The following is a 25,609-nucleotide window of genomic DNA, read 5'->3' on the forward strand; positions in this document are numbered from 1 at the left end:
AAAAAAAAAAAAGAATGAAAGGCAGAGCTACAGAGAGGCAGAGAGAGAGAGAGAGGTCTTCCATCCGTTGGTTCGCTCCCCTGATGGCTACAATGGCCGGAGCTGCACCAATCTGGAGCCAGGAGGCAGGAGCTTCTTCCTTCTTCTGAGTCTCCCATGTGAGTGCAGGGGCCCAAGCATTTGGGCCATCTTCTACTGCTTTCCTAGGCTATAACAGAGAGCTGGATCAGAAGTGGAGCAGCCAAGACTAGAACTGGTAGCCATATAGGATGCCGGAACTGTAAGCAGCGGCTTTACCTGCTACACCACAGCACCGGCCCCCACAAATACACTTTTAAAAATGTTTAGTTCCTCTTTCCAGTATTTGAGAATCCTTGGGGTTAGGAACTGTCTCCTCATATGATTTTCCCTACCAACCTATCTCTCCTTTTGAAACTCGGGAATTTTAAAAGGAAGAAAAATTTCACCCAAGAGCCAAGTTATTTACAGTTTATTATCTTGATTTTCCTTTTTAATCTTATATCACACCGCTGTGTAGCCTTTGGAAGGGACACAGAAGAGGAGAAAGCTGCCAGGTTTTGCTGCCTGGCGGTCCTGGGAGTACATCTCAGCATGCAAAGTGGACTCGGGCGATTCACTGACCCGCCCTCGTGTGTAAAGGGAGGACAGTAATGATGCCCACCCAGAGCCGGTGTGAGGTGCACTCCGCAGTGCCGGGCAGGGAGTTGGGGCAAGTGCTGTTGGCTGGACCAGGCCAGCAGCCCCGCATGGCATGCAGCCGCACCAGCACTGCTGGGCCGGTCGTGGAAACGAATCGAAACCCTTTCAAAGCCAGTTGGTGAAAAGTGACCGGCTGGCCCTGACAGCTCGCGAGCCATGCAATCCCCAGCGGGCCGGCCTGCCCCCCTGCCGACTGCTCAGTGCTGGTGCCCACCCCCTCTGCCACTAACGTCCGGCTGCAGCTGATGCTGTTGTGGTAGATCCCAGACGTCTCTGTGCCATCAGGAATGTTTATTTCCAGGTCACTTGCAGCAGCAAATGAAAACATCCTTTCCAGTTGATCTCTGCCTGTTGCTAAACTCATCCTCCTCCAGGTTGAGTGATCTTTTATACGTAATACTTCAACCAGTTTAGTACTTGATTTTCTCAATTCACTTTTTATTCTCTGCATTCTTTAATTGCATGGCTGAAATTGGGCCTAACAGGTTTCTGAGTCGGACCCATGGGTTATGAAAGTGTTTGCGTGGCTCCTGCCACCCCCGACCCCGTCTTTGGCTTTTTCATAATGTGCTTGCTTTAAGAGGAACCAGGATCGGCAGTGCTGACTCTGCGCCCTGTGCAAGGCCCGTCTTTCCTCCCACACCTCCCCACAGAGCAGCCCGCTTCTTTCTAACACAGTGTGATGTTGTGACATCGCCAAGGCTCTTTTCCCTCAGGTTGCAGAGCAGTTGTTGTTGTTGTTTTAAACTGCCACTTTGACTATTACTTACGTCCTCCCTGCTGTGAAGACTGGCTCTCACCCCACCTCAGAGTTTACACTGTAAACATGCCTGTTGCCTGACGCCCCTGGGCTGACCCGACCTGCTGCGACCCGGGAGGCACCTGTTGCCTCAGACGCGGGGAAAGGGAGGGCGCCATTGGAGCGAAGTGGCTCCCGCGCATGCCCGCAGTTGCCCAACAAAAGTCCCCGGAAGCCACCCTGAAGAGTCTTCCGTTTGTCAGACTGTTAGTGACTATTTATTGGATTATCTTTGCTAATTCTTACACGGTCCAAGGTTCATGTGGGATTCAAATAAAAGACAGCCAACCACATGCCCCTGCTGGAAGCGCTGTGGCAGCAGTACCAAGTTGGAGGGTGAACTTGTGTCTTTAGGGTGTGAGGAAGAAATGTCAAAGGATTTGAGAGATAATAAACATTAACATCAGATACAATTGAGAGGATATGGTAATAGCTTCGGCTTAAAGAAATCATGCTTGATCAGATGATACATTTTTATTTTCTACTAAGAAATATTAGCTTGTGTAACAGATTGTAAAGTAGATTCATCTCTCACTTGCAAGTATGAAGTTAAAAAAAGAAGTGAGCCATCTATAATTAAGATGATAATTTGAGTTTTGGCAACTAAAAGATATTTTGCATCTGTCTGTTCCATGGCCTTTTGAATCTATTTTTATTGCAAGATCTACTTAGTGAAGCAAATGTGAGCACCAAAATTCTGTACCTGATTGCCACAGAACTGCTCGGTTTTCACTGCCTACCAGGAGCTGCTCACGTTCTGGAAATTAATAAGGAAGCCTCTTAAGAGGCTACATGTTAAGATTTACTCCTTAGTGTAAGCTTTTTAGGATATCTCAGAGTTAGAGGGTAACATGCAGTGTACAGCAGGCAGAGTGCCGCGGGGCAGTAACCAGCTTCTCAGGGCACCTTGCGTGCCAGGGCCAGCCTCTGAGTGATACACGCCCAGCTGAGTTTTCCCCGTCCCCACGGTAGATTATTAACAACGGCTGCGTCTTTCCGTTGTAAGACCAGCACGGATCCCACTTACAACATGTATCCTCCTGGCTTTTCTTTCAAGAAACAGCCTCTCAGAATGTATGATGGTATCGTATTTTTATAAGTTCAGTTTTACACACTCAAGAGTTGTCCTGTTGATCAAAGCAGAAGAAGGGCCCAGACACACACTCAAATTCTTACTGAGAAAATGTCTTGTGATCTTATTTATAATATTCTTCATATTCTCCCACTTGTATTTTCAAAATTTCTCCAGAAAGCATGTATCTTTTTTCCAATAATGATAAAACACAATAAACCATTAAAATAAAAACATACAAAGTAGCATCAGATGGTGGGGCGGGGAATGGGGTGGGGAATAGACAGGTTTTGGATGTTAAGTTTAGTGTGAATTCAAATTTTGCCAACTTTACCTGGCAACTGTCTTTCAGGTCTGTTAATCACTGGCACATTTTAACTACATCCTCCCTATTCATCTCAACATACTTGCTTCTCGTTATTCACAATAGCTACTGTTCTATAAAGTCCCAATGAACACTGAAGTAGTAAATGCTGAGTCATTGCTCCTAGGGGAAATACAAGGTTAGGTTTCTGCAAAGCTCTGGTCACAGCATTCATTTTTATCAACTGCTCACTGTGCTGCTTCTTAAATACACCTTCCTTACTATGGATCCTGGAGTCCTTCACGTTGAACTCCAGGCCAATAGCATGACAACTCTTGACCCCAGAGGCAATTCAGAGATCAAGGTTGCTGCCTCAGTTTCAAAAGAAGGCACCATCACCTTGCTCTCCATGGGCTTCCTTTCACCATGTAGGTGCAGGGCCACTGGGAGTCTCAGGGGCCCAACCTGAGCTGCAGGGGCAGGACCACTCCAATGGGTCTGGAGGGAGGGCACTGGGCTAGAGAGAATTATTTCCTTGTCCTTATTATCTCTTGGTGTTTGCCCTGGAGTTTGGACTTTCTTGGGATCCGCGTTCCTCTTTTCCATTTTTCCCTTTTGGTATGCAAATGGCCATCCAAGCCCATGCTGCAGTGTTGTTTGAGCACAGATTCGCAGCTGGAGAGCAGTTTGCCTCAGGATGCCTCACACCTGTGTCTCACCCGTGTCTAATTTAAAGGATATGTAGGTGATGCTGTGGATAGTAGATCTTCGAGGTGATGCTGGAACGAGTTAGGACTTCGGGGCTGTTAGGATATAAGAAAGTATTCTGCATATGAAAAGGACATGAATTTGGGGGGCCAGGGTCAGAATGTGACAGATTGGATGTTTGTGTTCCCTGAAACTTCCTGTGCAGCTGCTCGTAGTTGGGGCTTCTGGTGGCTGATGAGAACTCTTAGAGAAACTGAAGAACTGCCTCCGCCCACCGCGGTGTGAGGTCTCGAGGACAAGATGGCTGGCTGTGGGCCAGGAAATGGGCCCTCACCAGATACCAGATCTGCCCGCGCCTCAGTTCCGGACCTCACAGCCTCCAGAGCTGGGAGAAATAAATGTCTGCTGTTCATAAGCCAGCCAGGCTGTGGCACTCTGTTAAAGCAACCTGAATGGACTGAAGAAATCTCTAATCCAGATACATTTGTATTCTAGGATTATGTTCTTGAGTTAAAACGTTCATATTATCCTATACCATGGATACATGGAGAAATTATCACTTTTTTAAAGATTTATTTATTTAAAAGGTAGAGTTAGAGAGAGAGAGAGAGGTCTTCCATCCGCTGGTTCACTCCCCAGATGGCCATAATGGCCAGAGCTGCGCCGATTTGGAGTCAAGAGCCAGGAGCTTCTGGGTCTCCCACACGTGTGCAGAGGCCCAAGGACTTGAACCAGTGCCCATATGGGATGCCAGCACTGCAGGTGGCAGCTTTACCTGATATGCCACAGTACTGGCCCCCATTTATTTTTGTTGTTAACCAGAAATGGTAGATATTAAGGTTGATGCATACATAGATTATTTCTGGGGTGGGCGTTTAACCTAGTGACTGAGATACCCACATCCCCTGTCTATCTAGAATTAATACCTGGCTCCAATTCCTGACTCCAGCTTCCCACTAATGCAGACCTTGGGAGGCAGCAATGATGGCTCAAGTACCTGAGCTCTTACTACCTATGTGGGAGACCTGGATTGAGTTCCCTGCTCTCACCTTCAGTCCAGCCCAGTCCTGGCTATCTGTGGCCTTTGGGGAATGAAGTAGTAAGTGGAAGCATTTTCTCTCTCTCTCTCTCTGCCTCTCAAAAAAATTTTAAGGTGTGTTTTTAAAGCAGATGGTTTTACAAGGTTTTGTCATTTTATCATTTGACTGCTATAGATTTGTTCAGAGTATTTCATGGATTCCCTCTTCATGATGTGTGTTGTATGCTGATAGCAAATGCAGCTACATTTAAATCAAGTGTTATGTTTAATTATATCCCTGAGCTCAAAGTGGCAATGGCAGAACCCTACTTAAATCCCAGCAGAATGTTACTTGTGCATTTTCTGCATTTGCTTAACTGCCTAAAGCACCAGAATGCCATAGTGGGTGATTATTTGTTCCACTCATGTTGCTTTTTCTGAAGGGCAGGGATATGTTTGTTGTGCCAAGTTCTTAAAAAGCGAGCAGGCTTGCCAACAGGTTTGTAGAGGTCCCCTGGGGATCTCGCAGAGGAGGGGAGATTTGTAAACTGGTGATAATGAAACTGCTGTCACCCCTCTGGAAGGCTGGCTGGGCTGTTGGTGCCGTGTACACTGCAGAGCTAGGGATCATTTGCGCACATTATCTCGCCAGCTGTCAGGGAGATAAGAACTGGTCTTGTACTCCAAAGCCAAGGAAAGGATAAGATAGGAAATCTGTTGGGTGGTGCCTAATCTATGTTGTTTATCTAAGAATTTTCTGCCTGTGTTTGCTAGGGGAGGGGAAGAGACATCTGGATAACTTAAGGATCTGTCCCTTGCTTTAGCATACTGTCAAGGACCCGTATGTACAGACATGGGTACTTCCTTCTGTCTGTGCCTAGCTTCCTCTTAGCCAATCTCTACTGGCAGGACACAGCCCTGGCAAGATAAAGGAAGACCTCAGATTATAGTGGGGGAAATCCTTATAAACAATAGGATGTTGTCTCTAGTCTGGGATTGAGAATTAAGAGAACTGGATACTAGTTTCAGTTATGCCCTTAATTAACTATTTGACTTTTGATAAATGACCTCCCCTTGCAATTGCTCATCTGCGAAATGAGGGAATTGGACAAGATGTTCTCAGATCCTTGTATCTCCCACATTAGGCAGTTGTGTTAGTCTTCATTTGTTGAGGCTGCTACCAAAAGTTGTACCACTGTGTGTCCCCTTTCTCCCAGTGGAGACCACTGCAGATTACATTAGTAGGCAACTAACTGGGAGTGCATCGTGAGATACTTAAATTTAATTAATATTAAGGTTAGCATCATGTATTCAGAGTCAGACAGCTACTGATTTTTTGCTCTTCTCAAGATCTAAATGTAGGTGCTGGCCCTGAGGCATGGCGTGGCGTGTTAAGCCATAGTCTGAAGCCCTGGAATCCCATTTGGGTGCTAGTTCAAGTCCCAGCTGCTCCACTTGCAATCCAGCTCTCTGCTATGGCCTGGGAAAGCAGCAGAGGATGGCCCAAGTCCCTGGGCCCATGCACCTGCGTGAGAGACCAGGAAGAAGTTCCTGGATCCTGGCTTTGCCTTGGCCCGGCCCTGGCCTTGTAGCCACTTGGGGAGTGAACCAGTGGATGGGAGATCTTTCTGTGTCTCTGTCTCTGTCTGTCTCTCCTCTCTTCCTGTAACTCTGCTTTTAAAATAAATAAATAAAACTTTAAAAAATCTAAATGTATTTTCAAATCCCTCTCAAAGATATTGTTGGAATGAATTTTTGGGAGAAGCGTTGAGAACCCAACATTTGAGTTCATGTGCCCTAATTGTGTTTCATGTGCTGCAGGCATCGGAAACTGGGGCCCAGGGATGGTAGCTCCTAGGGGGAATCTCTAAGACCACTGCTGCTTAATTTAGAGTTTAATCATAAGTACTGTGGATTAACAGATTGGTCAGCGCCCTGTGGCAGAGATCTCAACTCAAACTAGCTTGAATAATTAGAGAATTACTGATTGGTGTAACAAAATACAGAGGAAAAATAGGCTTCAGAGCCAGTTCCATCCAGCGTTCTGGCTCTGTTTCTCTGGAATTCCTGAATTCCCTCAGCTGGGCGCTCTTTGTGACAAGATGACTGTAACAATTTTTCACTTTGCATTCACATACTTCATCGTTGGGGTTTCACAACCTTGGTACTAATGACATTTGGGGCCAGATCAGAATTCCTTATGCTGCAGGACTGTCCTGTGCATCATAGGATGTTTGGCAGCTTCCCTGGTCACTACCTGCTTGATGCCAGTCATACCTCAACACTTGAGTGGTGGTTGATATCAAAAACATCTCCAGACATCACCAAGTATTCCATGGGGGGCAAGAAAACCCTGGCCGAGAACCAGTGGTCATCAGCAGACAGACCATCTCACTTGGTGGCTGTTCTGCTTGTGAAGAAATGTTTCCCAGAAGTCCCCAGGTTGTCCCCTTTGTCTCATTGGCTCAACCCAGGTCACTCCCCCATTGCCGAGCCCATCACTGGTAAGGGGGTGGAATATCCCTGGGGCCAGCAGCACCCACTGGAGCTAGGTATGGTCAGGGGAGGAGTGGGTGCCGTAATAATGTCAATGGAAAGGGGCGAGGAGGCTGGGTAGGAACCCAGCTACACCCATGACTTCTGTACTCTAAATTTCTTTTTCCTTTGCTCTCAGTGAGGATTATGGAAAGAACTTTAAGGATATTACACATCTCATCAACAATTCCTTTATTCGGACTGAATTTGGCATGGCTGTTGGTCCTGAGAACTCTGGAAAGGTGAGCCCCATTCTTGCATGTTCAAAGCTTGTGCTTGGCACCATATGCAATGAGTTAGTAATTAGAGTGATCCAGTAGACACACTCATTTATTTTCATTTTACACTGCTGTATGTTAAAATTAAGCATGACACTGATCACAAACGAACAGAACTCCGCCCACAGACTTCTTTTTCTTGGTCCGTCCACTGTGCACCAAACCCCTTTATAACCATGGGGCAGTGTTGAGTACAGTGTACACTCCCTGTGCCACCATTTTAGTCTTTGGGGAAACTGATGTCAAAGCTGGCCAGACTCACACTCACAGGCACAGTGTCCCAGCTCCTTTCAGGATGATTTGGTGGATTCTGTTGTTGCTGTTTGTTTTGTTCTTTAACAGGACCAAGACTTCAGGATGGAGGGGAACAACTAATCTGATTTAGAATTCTTACATTTGGCACCAAAACTTTCTTCACTGTTTGGTGAAAATGGTGCAAGAACGTCCTGTGTTTTCCTAGCACCTGCATCTGATCTCTCCTCTTCCTGGCCAGGTGATATTAACAGCAGAAGTGTCTGGAGGAAGTCGTGGAGGAAGAATCTTCAGGTCATCAGATTTTGCCAAGAACTTTATTCAGACAGATCTCCCTTTTCATCCTCTGACTCAGACGATGTACAGCCCTCAGAATTCTGAATATCTTTTAGCCCTCAGCACTGATGTAAGTTCACTTAAGGACCTTGGCTTGCCTTTTGCATTTTTATTATGGTCTTAAAATACACTGTCTTAGAAGGTAATGCTTTCATATTGGACTTCATTCTAATGTCCCCTCAGGACGTGCGATACGTGCTTTTTACATTTTTTTTCTATTTGGTAAGGGGTATTTATTGCTTTGTAACATCTCTTCCTGGTGAGTATGATGTCTGGTTGTCACGATACATTTTTTAGGTGATTAGATGTGTGCCAGTGGTGGAGTGAATTGGAAAACAGCTCAGGGTGGTCAGTCCTCTGCTGCAAGGGCCAAGCATAGACTGTCAGACTGCTGACGTTGTTACCGCTCCTGTGCTCTGGCCAAATGACATCTTTATCGTGGCTGGCTTTTCTGCTGGTTCCTCAGTACATAAAGCATATTGAGCTCTGTCTTCGGCTCTCATGTATTTAATATCCAACGTCTCAAGCCTTGCGCCCACCACCACATTTCTAAACTGTCCCCAGAAGACAGTGTCTCTCCCTCTCCTCCTCCTCTCTTCTGGAAGTTCCCTGAGGAGCACATTCAACTCTTCCTTTCCTGGGGCCCGGGCCCCTCTACCATGGGCATGAAGGGCCCCAACAGGCTGCAGTCGCTTGACTGTGGCGATCATAATTAGATGCCCTGTTTGTGTGGCTCTCTCTCATCTCGCTTCTTAGAGAGTGGTCTGCTGGGCAGCACCATCAGATAGAAGTGCCCGAGTTGCTGGTTTAAGGTACATGTTTTGTAGGCTCCAATCCAGATATAGTTCATCAGTGGCTCTTGGTTGCTGGGCAAGCTCCCCAGCTGAGCCTGCACACCAAGATTTGGGTACCATTGCTGTGCTGACTGTTGGGGAGCGAGAAGCAGGCTCACCGACTGTGCACCAGTCAGGCTGAGCAGAGGGCGGCAAAGGGGTGTGAATGGCACTGAAGTCAGGGCGCTGGGCCTCCTGTGGAAAGACTTGAGCAGAGGTGAAGCTGGGGGGCTCGGGGAGGCTTCAGTTTATGCTTAGCTAGCAGAGGCCAGAGGAAGGAAATTAGCCTGCTGGGGAGTAGACTTCCAAACTTAGAGCAGCAGTTTTTGGAAACTGGCCTCCAGCAGCTGGAGCCGAAGGCGTACAAGAAAGCAGAGGTGGAGGAATGGACAGAACCAAAGATCTCCATTTGCCTCTTCATCTCCACTGCCAAGAATCTCAAGGTTATTAAAACAGGGCTATCCTCAGGAAGACGCAGGTACACTCTACTTTTTACTTGAAATTTCTTCCAATTAAGTATGAGATTGAACTATAAATAATTTTGGTGGAGAAGTTGGGTTAATTTGTACTGCAGTGCAAATGTCATGTCAGACCCTTTGTTACCTTTATAAGTAGAACTAGATAAATCAGAAAGGGTAGGAGGCAAGTATTTCCAGAGAGGGAAAACTTAGAGGGGAATGGTGAGGCAGACACTGAAGTTAAATTCTGCCTTCATCAGCCCCATCTGATTTCAGCTGGAACAGGACATCTCTGTCCCCCCTCCACTGAAGCGGAGCCCAGTCTCATGCTGCTACTGTGGTTCACGTGGTCAGTTTCACCTTCTTATGTCTCTGCTGCATTTCAAAGTATTGGGCAGTCCCTCCTTTTGGGAACTCGACTCGTTTGGCCTCTATGACATCATTCCCTTTGATTCTTCTACCTTCTTGGCCCTTCTTTCTTGGTCTTTTCTTAAATACCCTTCAACCTACCCTTAACCACCTACTGCTCATTTCACTCTGAGCAATCGCTTTCATTCCACCACTTGACTTCCACTTGTGTAGTGTGTAAGAGTCTCGGTCCCTCAGCTCCAGGCCTGGCTTCCCCCTGGGTGTCAGATTCCGAGCTGGGTGTCTTGCTGCCCTCTAGGTATCTTTGTTATGTGTCCCATAGCAAAGATAAAACTGAATTCTTTTCTCAAGATTTACTCTTCTTCCCTTAGTCCTTCCACTAGATAGTGAGACTACAATGCATCTCACACTGCAAGAAAAATTATCCAGTTCTGCTATTCTAGCTCCTAAACTCTTGCTGGGCCTGTTTCTTGCATCTGTGGTCAAGACCTCTTTAACTCTCACTGAACTAGCATAATAGTTATCCACTGCCTTTCCCGCTTCTGTTTTTGGACCCTCTGAAATCTGCCTGTCCCATTCTCACGCAAGTGTTCCATCTGAAACGTGACCATGCCATCCCCCGCTTGGAACACCTTCCTCCTGAGAGCACCTCCTATACCACAGAAACCAGATCCTCAGCCCTGCACAGAATGCAGGGCCTGCGCCCTTCCCCCAGCACTGGCTTCTTGTTCCTTCACCTTGGAATCTGCACACCATCCACGTCTGGAGGCTGTCAGCTCCCTGCTCGTACAGTGGCATATTAGCACCTCACTGTCTTTGCGCTAGTAACACCTCCTGGCCCACTTGCCTTCCTTGGACTGTTGTGCTTATTGGGTAAGACTCAGTGAGCCGCCATCTTTTGGAAACGCTCTGCTGTACTGTCCCTCCTCTTCCCACTTGCACACTGGATCGACCACGTCTGCTTAACACATGCTGCTTTATGTTCTGCTGTCTTTCTGCCTATCTGTGCCCCTTTTTAAATGGTGAGCTCCTTGAGAGCAGGGAGTGTGTCTTGTTCGTCTTTGTGTCCCAGTGCAACGTCTGGGACAGTGCCTGCACACAGTCGGCACTTCATTCACATGTGTTATTCTGAACTTCCAAGACACTGAAGGGGCCTGACCAGCCGTGTGTGTTGTAGGGGCTGGGGTTGTCCAGGCAGCTCTGGCAGATCTTCCGTGTATGTTTTACTGTCCTGAATGATTGGATATGAACTGTTAAAGGTCATACAAGCAGCTGCACAGGATAAAGCTGGAATTTTGATAAGTCATTTATAATCTTTCAGAATGGCCTGTGGGTGTCCAAGAATTTTGGGGGAAAATGGGAAGAAATCCACAAAGCAGTATGTTTGGCCAAATGGTGAGTAACAGAAGACTCCATCTGCGCAGAGCCCTAACCTTTCCTGGCAGTGCTGCCAGAAGTCACATGAATCAACATCGAGCACTCACTGTGTGCCAAGTCCTCGGCACGGTGCCAGAAGGGAGAGCAGAGGGAGGACTGTGACACAGGCCTTGACCTGGAGGAGCTTCTAATACTGCTGCGAAAGGAGACTTAGCCTCGATAAATGTTAGAGTGTAAAGTATAAGGCAAGGCGTTTGACCAAGTAGCTGCTGCCTGCAAAAGGTTTATTCTCAGGAAATGGTGGCGCCAATGGAATACAATGAAAAATAGCTTTAATTTAGGGATTGCAATACTTCCCTGTGCCCAGGTTTCCACTCCCTGGCCTAGCGATACATCCCAGTTACATGGACCATGGCAGAGAATCAGCAAGGAAGCCAAAGAGCTTCCAGACGGCCAGAGTCACCGTCTCTGCACCAGGACGGCCCGCTCCTCTCGGTGGGACGCCCTGCCCCCACCAGCTGCCTGCCTAAGGACGATGCGGTGGGGTGGAGGCAGCCCTTACTTGGAAGTCAGGTCACCTTTGTTCTAACCTGGCTCTGCTGCTGGTCAATGGCTCAACCTTTCTGGGCTTTCGCTTTGTCCTTCTGGGGGAGGACTTCTGCCTGGGGACAGTGGGAAATGGTTGAACAAGAATGCAATTAAGAGCCTCCATATCTGCGAGACCTGTTAACTTCAGCCCCTTGTTCGGAGCCTGTTTCTTCTTTCCCTTTGACAGATTTGTTGCTCTGGATTCCCAGTTTGCAGCAGGGTGCTGCCAGCAGTGGGATATGTGGTGGCCAGCAGCAAGCGCGTGACAGCGTTAGAAGTTCAGCCTGAGTGCTGGAAGGAGGCAGAGAGATTGTAAAAGAACAGACAACATCTTAGCTAATAGAACCGTGTGAGATTATTTAGTGCTAGATCAAAAAGTACACACACTTCAGTAACTTCTAATGGGAACACTCTATTATGGTTTCATACGATTGATGTTCATTATGATGACCTGTAATCCCAAGGAGTTTAATATTTAGTTTACTCTGTTTAGGGAATCAGGAAAATGTATAATGCAAGTTTGAAATGTAATCCTCCCTTAGTTCCTGTAGGGGATTGGTTAGGTCACCCAAAATCTGCAGATGTTCAAGTCCCTTATTTATTCAGTACTAGCATGTAAACTACACAATCCCCTGTGTACTTTAAGGGATTTCTCAGTTACTAATAACACCTAATAAATGTAAATGCTATTTAGGGAACAGAGACAGAAAAACAAGTCTCTATCTCTCTCTATATATGTTCAGAACAACACAACTTGTTTTCCAAGTATTTCCAGTCCATAGTTGTAGAACCCGCAGATGAGAGGGGCTGACTGTGTGTCTGCCAACATCAGGTAAAACATTAAACACGTTGCTTGAATGAAGTGGGCTTGTTCCAGAAGTGCTCCCTAAATGAGATGTTTACAGCACCACTGTATACCGTACACTTGTCACATCTGCTTTCATTTTATGTATTTTAATGAGTTGTGTTTGTACCTTACATGGTCTTCTCAGGAAGTACTTTTTAAAGTAACTAAGTTAATGGATTATTTCACTCCTGATGAGCCTAAAATATGTAGGACATGTTTTAATAAGACTGGAGTAATTTGGATCATTAAGACTCATCTTTAAATCTGAAAGATTGTTTGAAAATGGTATTCTATTTTGTACCTTATATAAGATTGGTTTTTACTTTTGTAATATATTTATTTGGTGTCTAAATATAAGATAACTGGACAACCATTTATTCACCTTTTAGATCTTTGATTTCTAGGAATTTACAACCTAAAGTTCTGAAAGAACACACTCAAACCCAGCACCTCTGGCTGGCAGTGATCCATAAGTACTATCAGGGTCTGAGTCTAGTGCCCTGTAAGCTTCCTTTCCAATTTACATTTTAAATAATTCAACCTCCGACCTACTTGTCTATTTGAGATGAAGGCACTAAATTATTTAGCTTATACAAAGCATTGCACTAGATTCTGAGTGGAAACAAAGCATAAAACTTAGTACCTGCCCTGAAAAAGCCCATTTGAATAGCAGGAGAGAGAAGGCGTATACCGTGCGGTTACAACAGGAGACAAATTAGTGCCCAACAGCACTATGAGGGTGGAAGGCTCTAGAACAGCACTCAATGTCAGCACTAACAACTTTGTGGGCCAGTGCGTTCTCTGTGGAGGGCCTGTCCTGCACTTGTAAGTTGTGTAGCGGCATCCCTGGCCTGTGCCCGCCAGATGCTGGTAGCAGCTCCTACCCTGAGCTGTGACAACCAAGAACGTCTCCAGGCATTGCCCAATGTTCCTGGGAGGTGCAGTGGCGACTGGTAGAGAACCACTGCTCGGGAAATCTGCAGCCAAGTAACTTTCCAGTCGGAGTGACAGGGAAAGCTGCAAGCTGGAACATTGTGAGGGAAATGGTTAGGTTATGTGAGAGAAAACCGTTGTAGGAAGGAAACTTGAGCAAATGCAAGAGGCAGATTTGCAGAGTGTCAGGAGACCAGTGTGAGCAGCTGGAAGAGTTCACGAGAGAAAGAATGGGCTGTGGGAAGCACAAGGCAGCAGGCTGCAGATGCCTAGCTGGTGGCTGTGGGAGGTTCAGGTGCACAGCACCTGAGAAGGCTGCAGCCAGTGCCTGCCAGTGACACCCGTGAGACTGGCTGGGAGCTTCGTGACTAAGGGTGATGTGGTCCACCAGCAGTCATGAACCACGTCCTCTCCCTGTCTTTGCCTCCTTGCAGGGGACCGGGAAACATCATCTTTTTTACCACCTACGTCACTGGCTCTTGCAGTAAGTATATTTTAGTCCCAGAGAAGTGTGTCCTGTTGTCCATCTGTGGTAGAGTATCCTGAATTGTGCAAGGTAGAAACGTAAAGACCCTTCCATTCTCCTGTGATTTGCATAAAAATAATGACTTTTCAAATCTTGAGGGGTTAAGCTGCCACTTAGGTCACCAGCACCCATGTCAGAGAGTCTGGGATCAAGTCCCACCTCTGCTTCTGATCCAGCTTCCTGCTAATGTGTATCCTGGGAGGCAGCAGATGATGGTCTGCCAACCACATGAGAAACCCAGAGTTCCAGGCTCCTGGCTTCAGCCTGACTCAGTCCCTGCTATTGAGGACATTTGGGGAGTGAACCAGAGAATGGAAGATCTCTCTCTTTCTCTCTTTGTGTGTCACTCTAACTTTCAAATAATAAAAATAAATGTATAAACTTTTTTTAAAATCTTGAAAGTATAGCCAAATTAGTACACTGTCTCCAGATCAAATAATGTAGGCTATACAGAGAGGCAGTGTGTGTATTAAGCTACAAACAATAGCAACTTGAAATGCATAGTGCTTTCTGCAAAGAAGAGCATGAATTGTGTTTCTGTTGCAGGAAGCCATTGGCTTCTTAATCTGTGGCACAGTTTTAGAGCAGAAAGCAAAATCTTTCATCTTTTCATTCAACAAATACTTGAGCACCTGCTGTATACTAAACACTATTCTAAGGATACGAAGAACAATATGCCCAAGACTTGTTCTCATGAGACATAAATTCAAGTTGGGATTTTGGATGATAAACAAGAAAACCAGGACTCATACAAGACAATTTAAAATAGAATAAGATCATTTCAAACTGTACCATGAATGAAATAAAGCAGGATGCTGTGACTATAATATTTTTATGCTTGGAATTAAAGAAACCCTCAACTTCCATCCAGTATAAAACCTCACATGTATAAAATACAGCCCAAATGTGAATTCCCAATATCTGATACTGTTTTGAATTTGTCTTCTCGCTCGATCAACGTGCATAGGATTAAAAATTCTTTATAATGCTGAGAGCAGTTCTGAAACAACTATTTTGAATGAGGCTCACCAATAAATTTTAATCAATATTTTGTCTTGTTTAAGAAGCTGACCTTGGGGCACTGGAATTATGGAGAACTTCAGACTTGGGAAAAAGCTTCAAAACCATTGGTGTGAAAATCTATTCATTTGGTCTTGGGGGACGTTTCCTTTTTGCCTCCGTGATGGCTGAAAAGGTGAGCACTTGCCTCTTCTCTCCGGAGCTGATTCTTTTGTAAACTCACTGAGCCCCGCCACAGCGACTCGTCCTTGTCACCGCAGGGTCTGGGGGTGATGCTCCTCATGGAGGCTGACACTCTTGTGGGCCACCCTGTATCTAGCCTTCTGCCACCACGGGAATACTAGCCTCCTTTGGGGAATAGGCAGACCCAGTATTTGGGCTTTACTCAGGCATGGATATCTGAAAAAAGCAACCCACTTTTCATTATCCCGTAGTAAAATAAAAATAGAAAGCATTAATTGACTGCCTACTGTAGCCAGGTACTATTCTAGTTCCAGAAAAAAGCAGTGAACAAAACAGATAAATTTTCTGCTTTCAGAGCTTCTATACAAGGGACAAAAGAGACACTAAACCAATAAATATGACACATCAGGTATAATTAAAGCTATGAAGAAATCCGAGCAGTGTAAGGAAATAGAAAGTGACAGGCATTGAAGCAGTGCCATTTTAAATAAGGTGGTTGGGTGGCCTCTGAGACCTGACTGGAGTGAGTGCATGACCCTGTGGCCATCTGGGAGGACGGCAGGGTGAGGAAAGAGCAAGCGCAAGGCCCCTCAGGCCAGAGTGTGCTGGACAGACTGGAGAAAGGGAGAGGCCGTGTGGTGGGTGCAAGAGGGCGCTCAGAGGTGCGGCCTGGCAGGGAGCTGGTGGTTGGGTTGACCAGGGCCCTTCTGGGTCGTGAGTAAGACACCAACTTTGATTCTTCATGTGTTGGGGAGCTGTGAATGGGCTGTGAGCTGGGGAATGACGTGATTTGGATTTTCTTTTTACAGAATAGGTGTGCCTGATGGGGCAAGAATGGAGGCAGTGAGAGCAGTGGAAGGCTGTCAGAGTGGTCAAGCTAGGGAGACGGTCACTTGGGCCAGGCTGGTGACAGTGAGTGAGGGGAGAAGTGGTAAGGCTGTGGATGTTTTTAAACATGTTCTATTCTTTTTTTAAAAATATATTCAAAGAGATTTTTTTCCTTAGAGTATTTATTTATATGAAAGGCAAAGTGACACACACAGAGAGAGAAATAGAGAGAGATAACCTTCCATCTTCTGGTTCACTCCCCAACTGGCTGAAATGGCTGGGCTGATCCAGGCTGAAGCCAGGAGCCCAGAACTCCATCTGGGTCTCCTACGTGGGTGACAGGGGCCCAAGTACTTGGATTATTTTCTGCTGCTTTCCCTGGTGCATCAGCAGGGAGCTGGATCACAAGCACAGCAGCCAAGAGTAGAACCTCCACTCCAACATGGAATATCGGCATTGTGAGCGATGGCTTAACCTGCTGAGCCACAGTGCCACGCCAGACATATTTGTTCTAATTGAGAGAATGAGCAGAACCAAGAATAACCTCATTTTTCTATTTATTATCTCTTTTTATTTGAGAGACAGAAAAAGAGACAGGGAGAAGGAGCTGCCATCTGCTAGTTTACTCCCTAAATGCCTGCAATGACCAGGGCTAGAGCCAGGAGCCAGGAACTCAACCCATATTTTGCACATGAGTGTCAGGGATCCGATTACTTGAGCTGTCACCAGGGTCTGCATCAGCAAAAAGCTGGAGTCAGGAGCCCGAGCCAGGCACCCTGATGGGGGACATAGATGTCTTGACCATTGTCTTAGCTGCTAGCCAAATGCCTGTCCCCAAGGATAACTTTAAAGTCTTTGGCATGAGCAGCTGGGTGAATGGTGATGCCATTTTTTGAGATGGCTCCTTCTGCAGGAGATCTAGGTTTGTGGGAGAAAAATCAAGAGTTCATTTTTTGATTACAAGATGCCTATTTGACATCTAAGTAGAAATGTCAAGTAAGCATTTGGGTATCTGTATCTCTGAAAATGATGTAATGAGCTACTGTCATCTGGAGGAGTGAGTAGGTGGAGAAGAGTTGGGGGATACTGAGCAAGTCCTGAAGCACCCCAACCCTGAAAGGTTGTGAAGAAAAGCAGGGACCAGTTAGGTAGTGGGAAACAGGGACAATGTGACGTCACGAAAGCCAAGTGGGGAAACTGTTTCAAGGAGGAGGAAGTGATGAGCTGTATTAAACTCAACTGAGATGTTGAGTTAGATGAGATCTGGGAATTACCCTCCAGTTTAGAAGAGTGGAGGTTGCTGGTGGCCTGGATGAAAGCAGTTTCTTTGAGTTATGAAGCTAAAAGTCTGGCTGAAATGGCTTCAGGGAGAACTGGAAATAGGGAAATAGACAGGGTAAGTACAGGTAACTCAAGGATTTTGTAGTAATCCTCCTAGCAACTCCACGAGCCAATGCTGTTGTCTCTATTTCATGGGTAAGTTGATTAAGTAACTTCCTAGGGTCAGCCGGTGTGGAACACTGGTGGAAATCAGACCATCATATCCCAGAGGGAGCCCTTACAGCCCCTTTACTGCACTGCCACTATCTACCAAGTTAAAATTCTGCAACATGCTTTTGAATCCTCCTTTCTACCTTTAGCGATGAGAATAAGATTTAAAGTCATTAGGCAACTCTGTGTAAGTTTTAAAAAATACATTAAATGTACTTAATGAACTTTAGAGTATTTATCCTATGGAGGTCCTGAGATTAATTCTCATGCCCTGGTTAACTTTGTCTCAGAGCAATTTTTTAGTTATTTGTCAGAGAGTAAATTTTCATTGCCTTCTTAACAGATTCCGTTTATTTATTTATTTATTTTTGACAGGCAGAGTGGAAAGTGAGAGAGAGAGAGACAGAGACAGAGACAGAGAGAAAGGGCTTCCTTTTGCCATTGGTTCACTTTCCAATGGCTGCCGTGGCTGGCGCGCTGCTCCGAAGCCAGGAGCCAGGTGCTTCTCCTGGTCTCCCATGCGGGTGCAGGGCTCAAGGACTTGGGCCATCCTCCACTGCACTGCTGGGCCACAGCTGAGAGCTGGCCTGGAAGAGGGGCAACTGGGACAGAATCCAGCGCCCCGACTGGGACTAGAACCCGGTGTGCCAGCGCAGCAAGGCGGAGGATTAGCCTAGTGAGCCGCGGCGCCAGCCGTAATCATCGTTTTAAGAACTATATAAGCAAATGTATGTGAGTGGTGCTAAGGCCAGGCCTATGATAGTTCCATCAAATCCTTAGCTTTATTGAAAGACACAACATACCAGAGACTGGGAGGACACTTGTGACAGGGCCAAAAGAGAATGCCAAGATAACCTTGCTTCAACAGAATGTGTTGTCCATTGCCTGGCACTTGGCTAGAGGTTAGAAATTTCTTTGGTAATTGATATTGTGACCTCTCCTTTATAGCAGTTGTGCCCTTTGGGGAGATGGAGGATAATTATTATTTTAAATGCCTCTGTTCATGTTCCTGCACATGGTGTCTCAGCAGAAAATTAAAAAGGTAAATATTGGCATTTGTTCCAGGATACAACAAGAAGGATCCATGTGTCAACCGATCAAGGGGACACCTGGAGCATGGCCCAGCTTCCCTCTGTGGGGCAAGAACAGTTCTATTCTATCCTGGCTGCCAATGATGACATGGTGTTCATGCATGTAGATGAACCTGGAGGTAAGAGCTGTTTAGTGACTCACTCTTGAATGAATAGAGATTTAAACTTTGGACCTTAGTTTAAGTAGCTTTCCTTCTTATATGATTGTTCCTCTTATCTCTGGAAATTTTATTGATATTCTGCTATTTATATTGTCCCGGAGATAGCGCTTGGCCTCTGATACAAAGGCCCCTTGTTCGGTATCTGCTGTAGTTTGTGTCTGTGCTCCCGTGTTCCAGAGCAGACCTGCTCAGAGAATGGTCAGCAGGCTGGTGCCATTTTGCAAACTCTGTTCCCAGAAAAGTACAGAAATCGAGCAAAAATGTTTAGAAACTCTGTCATTTGACAAAGTAGTTTTGTGTTTGTTGAATCTAGTGATAAAAAACTCGGGGCTTGGGGCCAGCACTGTGTCATAGTGGGTACAGCCGCTGCCTGCAGTGCTGCATCCCATATGGGCACCAGTTCGAGTCCCAGCTGCTCCACTGTCAATCCAGCTCTCTGCTATGGCCTAGGAAAGCATGGCCTAGGAAAGCAGTAGAAGATGGCCCAAGTCCTTGGGCCCCTGCACCCGTGTGGGAGACCTGGAAGACGCTCCTGGCTCCTGGTTTGGGATCAGCCCAGCTCCAGCCATTGCAGCCATTTGGAGAATGAAGCAGTGGATGGAAGACCTCGAAGACCTCTCTTCTCTCTCTCTCTCTCTGCTTCTGCCTCTGTAATTCTGCCTCTCAAATAAAGTAAATCTTTAAAAAAAAAAAAAAAAAAAGAAAGCAATGTTTTTAAAAAAATTGGGGGCTTATGTTTTATGTTTTAGCTGCCTTTTCTATTTCATTTTTTCTAATTTTTTTTTTTTTTGACCAATAGAGTTAGACAGTGAGAGAGACAGAGACAGAGAGAAAGGTCTTCCTTCCATTGGTTCACCCCCCAAATGGCCACTACAGCCAGCGCTGAACCGATCCAAAGCCGGGAGCCAGGTGCTTCCTCCTGGCCTCCCACACTGGTGCAGGGCCCAAGCACTTGGGCCATCCTCCACTGCCTTCCCGGGCCACAGCAGAGAGCTGGACTGGAAGAGGAGCAGCCGGGATTAGAACCCAGTACCCATATGGGATGCTGGTGCTGCAGGCGGAGGATTAGCCAAGTGAGCCATGGCACTGGCCCCCATTTTTTCTAATTATTAACTAATTTAATGTTTATTTTTATTTATTTGAAAGGCAGGGACAGAGAGGTTTTCCATCTGCTGATTCACTGCCCAAATGCATACAACAGCTGGAGGTAGGCCAGCCTGAAGCCAGGAGCCTGTAACTTTTTTTTTTTTTTTTTTTGACAGGCAGAGTGGACAGTGAGAGAGAGAGAGACAGAGAGAAAGGTCTTCCTTTTTTGCCATTGGTTCACCCTCCAATGGCTGTGGCCGGTGCACCGCACTGATCCAAAGGCAGGAGCCAGGTGCTTCTCCATGGGGTGCAGGGCCCAAGGACTTGGGCCATCCTCCACTGCACTCCCTGGCCACAGCAGAGGGCTGGCCTGGAAGAAGGGCAACCGGGACAGAATCCAGCGCCCCGACCGGGACTAGAACCTGGTGTGCCGGCGCCACAGGCGGAGGATTAGCCTAGTGAGCCGCGGCGCCGGCCAGCCTGTAACTTCATCCAGGTCTCCCATGTGGGTAGCAGGGACTCAAATATTTGAGCTATATTGTCTACTGCCTCCCAGGAGGTGCATTAGCAGGAAGCTAGACTGGAAGCAGAGTAGCTGGGACTTGAACTCCAGTACGGCATTCAGGCATAAGCAGCATCTTAACCCACTTACAACACTTACTCCCAGTGATTACTTTTTATCATATTTTACAAAAGCATCAGTTTATGACATTGTGGGAATAAAAATTGATCTTTCACCTTAGAAGGTTTGAGAAGCATTGTTCTACAGTCATGGCTGTGGTAGCCATTTGGGGAGTGAAGCAGCAGACGGAAGATCTCTGTGCATCACTCTGCCTTTCAGATAAATCTTTAAAAAGAAAGATTTGGAAATGTATAAAACAAGCATTAATACGGTACCCCTAATACTAAAAGTATGATATCTGGGAAGAGGTTTTCTGTAGCATCTGATTAATTCTTTCAACAAGCTCGGCAGTTCCCACATCCCAGGCACTAAGCTGGGAACTAGAAATAAGACAGGCAAAAAGATCCTGAGCATCAGACCTTGAGTGGCCTCAGGTCTCCGTCTCCATCCTGAAGAGACAGTGGCTGGAGTGTTTGGTCAGCCGGGCAGTCGTGTGTGTGTGCTTAGACTACTGCTTTCCCTGTTCATACCACGACGTGGTGTTTTTGTTCATTTGCTTATTTCAGACACTGGATTCGGCACAATCTTTACCTCAGATGATCGAGGCATTGTCTATTCCAAGTCTCTGGACCGACATCTGTACACCACCACAGGCGGAGAGACTGACTTTACCAACGTGACCTCCCTCCGCGGTGTCTACATAACAAGCACGCTCTCAGAAGGTGAGTCTGGGCGCAGCCCTTCCTTGGCCGAACGGCTTCCGCAGGACAGGTCAGCATTTGAGGCTTCTGGAAAAACTGATGCTCCCATCCCCCCAGGGGTGTTGCTTGTCCAGCCAACAAGACTAGCCATGTTAATCCTGGCTCCCTAGTTTAAACGAGTTACCGTAAGTATAACTAGGAGACAGCAAAGCAACAGCAGGTAGACGAAATATGTTTTAGAGTCTGTGCTGTTTATGTTATAAAAGGAATCTTCTGTAATGAGAGGTTTAGGCCTCCAGGAATGAGCCTGAATTGGCACCACTTCTCTTCTTATAGAGGCCATAGCCGTGGCAGCCAAGATCTTCCTGGGCGCTCTGTGACGGCTCCTTAGAGCTCGCCTTTACCAAGGCCCAAGAATACAAATCAGCACGTTACTGTCAAGTACGAAGACTCTGCAAGTGTAGCTATGTGTGCATATATTTTCCAGCAGGCGCTAGGAGCTGCTTGTTTTTATTTTATAAATTCCTCCCAGTGGCCTAACCAGGTCCCAAGTGAGACTGGCTCACTGCTTTCCTGCCGGAGCTCCTCTCTGACTCTTCTCTCCTCCACTTGCTGCGCTCCAGTCACAGGAGGCCCTGCCAGGCCTGAAGCACGCCAGGGCACCCGTGGACCCGGGGCTGTCACTGCCAGTGCCTTCTGTCTCCCCAGATGCCTGAGGCTGACGTGCCCTCTTTTGAGTGTTGCTCACATGCTGCTCGCGGAGCGAGACCAGCATGACTCTCCTGTTTTACATCCATCCTGCCCTCCTCCTCCCCCAGATTCTCTCTCTCCCCCTACAAAGATTTGTTGACTTATTTAAAAGGCAGATTTACATATGGGATGACAGCATCACGGGTGGCGGCTTAACCTGTGCCACAACACCAGCCCCCACATACACACTCTCAACCCACCTTTACCTGAACTGTTTCTCCGTGCCATCTACTGGCTAACGTACTTGGTATATCTGGTGACTGGCATGGAAACTGCAGAAAGTCCTGTAGATTTTGTCTGTTTGATTCACTAATATATTCCCAATCAGTTTTCACATAGAGAGCACTCAATAAATGTTGGATAATTGAGTTTTCCTTCACTTGATTTCTTATTTGTTTTTTCCTAGGAAAACTCAAAAGATATTGTCTCTGGATTTAAACCTGTAATATTTTATACTCATATCATTGAAGAATAGTTCATATACTCATATCATTAAAATAAAAATGGGAAAGAGATGTTTAAAAAAAAAAAAGGTCTAAGAGGGATAGGAAAGGGGAAAGTAAGTAGAGAGTGAATCATTAGGAATTATTAATCCGGGCTTATGCACAAACATATTCAAGTCTTTTTTAAAGATTTATTTATTATTTTGGGCCGGCGCTGTGGCACAGTGTGTTACAGCCCCAGCCTGCATCACTGGCATCCCATATGGGTGCTGGTTCAAGTCCAGGCTGCTCTATTTCCAATCCAGTTCCCTGCTAATGTGCCTGGGAAAGCAGCAGAGGATGGCCTAAGCCCTTGGGTCCCTGCATCCACCTGGGAGACCCAGAAGAAGCTCCTAGCTCCTGGCTTCGGATCAGCTCAGTTCCAGCTATTGTGGCCATCTGGGGAGTGAACCTGCAGCTGGCTTTCTCTCTCTCTCTCTCTCTCTCTCTTTCTCTCTCTCTCTCTCTCTCTCTCTCTCTTTCTCTCTCTAACTCTGTCTTTCAAATAAATAAAATGAATCTTTTTTAAAAAGAGATTTATTTATTTGAGAGGCACAGTTAAGAGAGGGAGAGAAAGAGAGAGATATCAATAATCTTCCAACTTCTGGTTCATTCCCCCAACAGCTGGAGCTGGGCCAGGCCGTAACCAGGATCCTGGAACTCTATCTGGATCTCCCACACGAGTGGCAAGGGCCTAAGTACTCGGGCCATTATCCACTGCCTTCCCAAGTGCATTAGTAGGTAGCTGGATCAGAAGTGGAGCAGCCTACAGTTGAACAGGCACTCTGATATGAAGCGCTGGTGTTGCAAGCGCTGCACCATAATGCTGGCTCCACATACTTAGATCTTGAGAGTCTTTAAAACAAGTCTGGCATCATGACCTTGTCTGAGTAAAGGTCAGAATGCTTCACCATGGTGAAGCAGGCAAGGAAGGAAAATGGACCTCCGCCTGTGCATATTGGCAAGGAGTTCAAAGGTACCTCTTTTCAAGAGTACCAGTACCTTAGGGCAGTGTTTAGTTCAGCAGTTAAGGTGCCACTTGGGATGCTCACAACACAAATCAATGTATGTAGTTTGAGTCCTGGCTCCGCTTCCAATCCAGCATACCCTGGGAGTCAACAGATGATGACTCAAGTATTTGGGTACTTGCCACCCATGTGGGAGACCAGAATCCATTAGATTCTGGGTTCCCAGCATTGGACTAATGCAGCCCTGGCTGTCACGGGCAGACGTTTGGGAGTGAACCAGTAGATGGAAGATTGCTCTTTCTCTTTCTCTGTATTTCCAGTACAGTGGGGGAAAAAATGTATGTTTAAGAAATAATATCAGGGGCCGGCGTGGTGGCAGGTTAAGCCTCTGCCTGCAGTGCTGGCATCCCATATGGGTATTGATTCAAGACCCAGCTGCTCCTCTTCCTATCTAACTACCTGCTAATGAGCCTGGGAAAGCAGTGCAAGATGGCCCAAGTACTTGGGGCCCTGCACTCATGTGGAAGACCCGGAAGAAGTTCCTGGCTCCTGGACATTTGAGTAGTGAACTAGCAGATGGAAAATATTTCTCTCTCTGTCTGTCCTTCTCTGTAACTCTGCCTTTCAAATAAGTAAGTTAATCTTTTTTTTAAAAGATTTTATTTACTTATTTGACAGGTAGAGTTACAGACAGTGAGAGAAACAGAGAGAGAGGTCTCCCTTCCATTGGTTCACTCCCCAAATGGCCACAATGGTCAGAGCTGCGCCAATCCAAAGCCAGGAGCCAGGAGCTTCTTCTAGGTCTCCCATGCGGGTGCAGGGCCCAGCGACTTGGGCCATTCTCCACTGCTGTCCCAGGCCACAACAGAGAGCTGGATGGGAAGAGGAGCAGCCAGGACTAGAACCAGTGTCCATATGGGATGCTGGCGCCGCAGGCAGAGGATTAACCTACTGCGCCACTGCGCGGCCCCAAATAAATAAATCTTTAATAAACAAACAAAAACCAGAATCAGTCTCAGATGATTTCTGGAATCAACTGGGTCCTGTTCAGATAGGAAGCCTTCTTAAATCTGTGTTTAAACTGCTCAGTTACTCACCAACACTGAAATGTTTTTATGGGGTTGTAATCTTACAGACTCTGGGGTTATAATGGTGATATATGGTTTCAATTAGGAGGAAGTTATGCAATGATAAACTGAATTTCATTGGGTGCTTCCGGTGGGTCAGGCTTAATATTGTTCTTTTCCCACTCAGATAATTCCATCCAGACTATGATCACTTTTGACCAAGGAGGCAGGTGGAAGCACCTAAGGAAGCCTGAAAACAGTGAATGTGATGCTACAGCGAAAAACAAGAATGAGGTTTGTTTACTCCACTTACCGTGTGTGCTTGGAGCAAAGCCGCTTTTCTGCTCTGCCGTGATGGGTGTCAGGCTTTTGCATACCAAAGTTTTATACCGCATTAGGGTCACGTTTTATACTTGATTATCGATGTTTTAGTTTGGAACTGAGAATAATGAAATTATCTTAAAATCTGGGAAACAGAAACTGTGAGCAAAGGTAAAAAAAACTGTGGATTGTCTTTTTAAAAAGATCTGTTTATTTGAAAGGCAGAGTGACAGAGAGAGGAAGAGAAAAATCTTCCATCTACTTGTTTATTCCCCAGTGGCCACAAGAGCCAGGCCAGGCCAAAACCAGGAGCCAGGAGCTCCATACGGATCCCTCACTTGAGTGGCAGGGGCCTAAGTTCTTGGGCCATCTCCTGCTACCTCCCTAGGCACATAAGCAGGGAGTTGGCTGGGACTCCGAGCGGCCCTCCGTTATGGGACGCTGGCAGTGTAGGTGGTGTAACACACAGCACTGCACTGCCATTTCCCGGGATTATTTATCTTTTAAAGAAGGACAAACTGAAAGCTAAGAATTTGTTTTTTACTGAAGCATGGAATGGAAACAGAACAGACAGGTAGGCTGCTGATTCACAGGGGTGAACATGGCAGCTAAAAAGCTTAGAAATCCTACAAGATGCCAGAGAGCAGCCTTGCATGAGCAGCGCCGAGCTGTGCTGGTGAGGCACAAGTGGGCGCTCCTCTCTCTGGGCTCACCTAGTCAGGGCTGGGAGATATCTGGGTAGTGCCTGGGAAGGCAGGAGCAGTCCCTCCTGGGAGAGCTGGAAGCTAAAGCTAGAAAGGTGTGGGACCACACTGCAGCACAGCAGGCTAAGTGCTACCTGTGACACCAGCATCCCGTATCCAAGTGCAGTTCAAGTCCTGGCTG

The 25,609-nt window shown here is 46.4% G+C and overlaps 1 protein-coding gene across 12 annotated transcripts in view; it reads left to right on the plus strand.

Annotated features, from left to right (window-relative positions):
- The window catches only part of SORT1 (sortilin 1), an 85,703-nt gene that overhangs the window by 35,581 nt on the left and 24,513 nt on the right, over nt 1-25,609 (plus strand). For 7 of the 12 annotated variants that reach the window (XM_089300208.1, XM_051856187.3, XM_089300207.1 and 4 more), the window contains 8 exons: nt 7,296-7,398; nt 7,928-8,092; nt 11,004-11,077; nt 13,862-13,911; nt 15,021-15,148; nt 18,541-18,685; nt 21,002-21,157; nt 24,591-24,697. In XM_089300208.1, the coding sequence (XP_089156334.1) occupies nt 7,296-7,398; nt 7,928-8,092; nt 11,004-11,077; nt 13,862-13,911; nt 15,021-15,148; nt 18,541-18,685; nt 21,002-21,157; nt 24,591-24,697 (928 nt within the window). Of the gene's footprint in view, nt 1-7,295; nt 7,399-7,927; nt 8,093-11,003; nt 11,078-13,861; nt 13,912-15,017; nt 15,149-18,540; nt 18,686-21,001; nt 21,158-24,590; nt 24,698-25,609 lie in introns of all 12 variants that reach the window. The other 5 variants (XM_089300209.1, XM_051856186.3, XM_089300206.1 and 2 more) reach the window with 1 other exon arrangement.

Source organism: Oryctolagus cuniculus, chromosome 7 (genome assembly GCF_051225735.1).
Source record: "Oryctolagus cuniculus isolate XC-2025 breed Fujian yellow rabbit chromosome 7, ASM5122573v1, whole genome shotgun sequence".
Taxonomy (NCBI): domain Eukaryota; kingdom Metazoa; phylum Chordata; class Mammalia; order Lagomorpha; family Leporidae; genus Oryctolagus; species Oryctolagus cuniculus.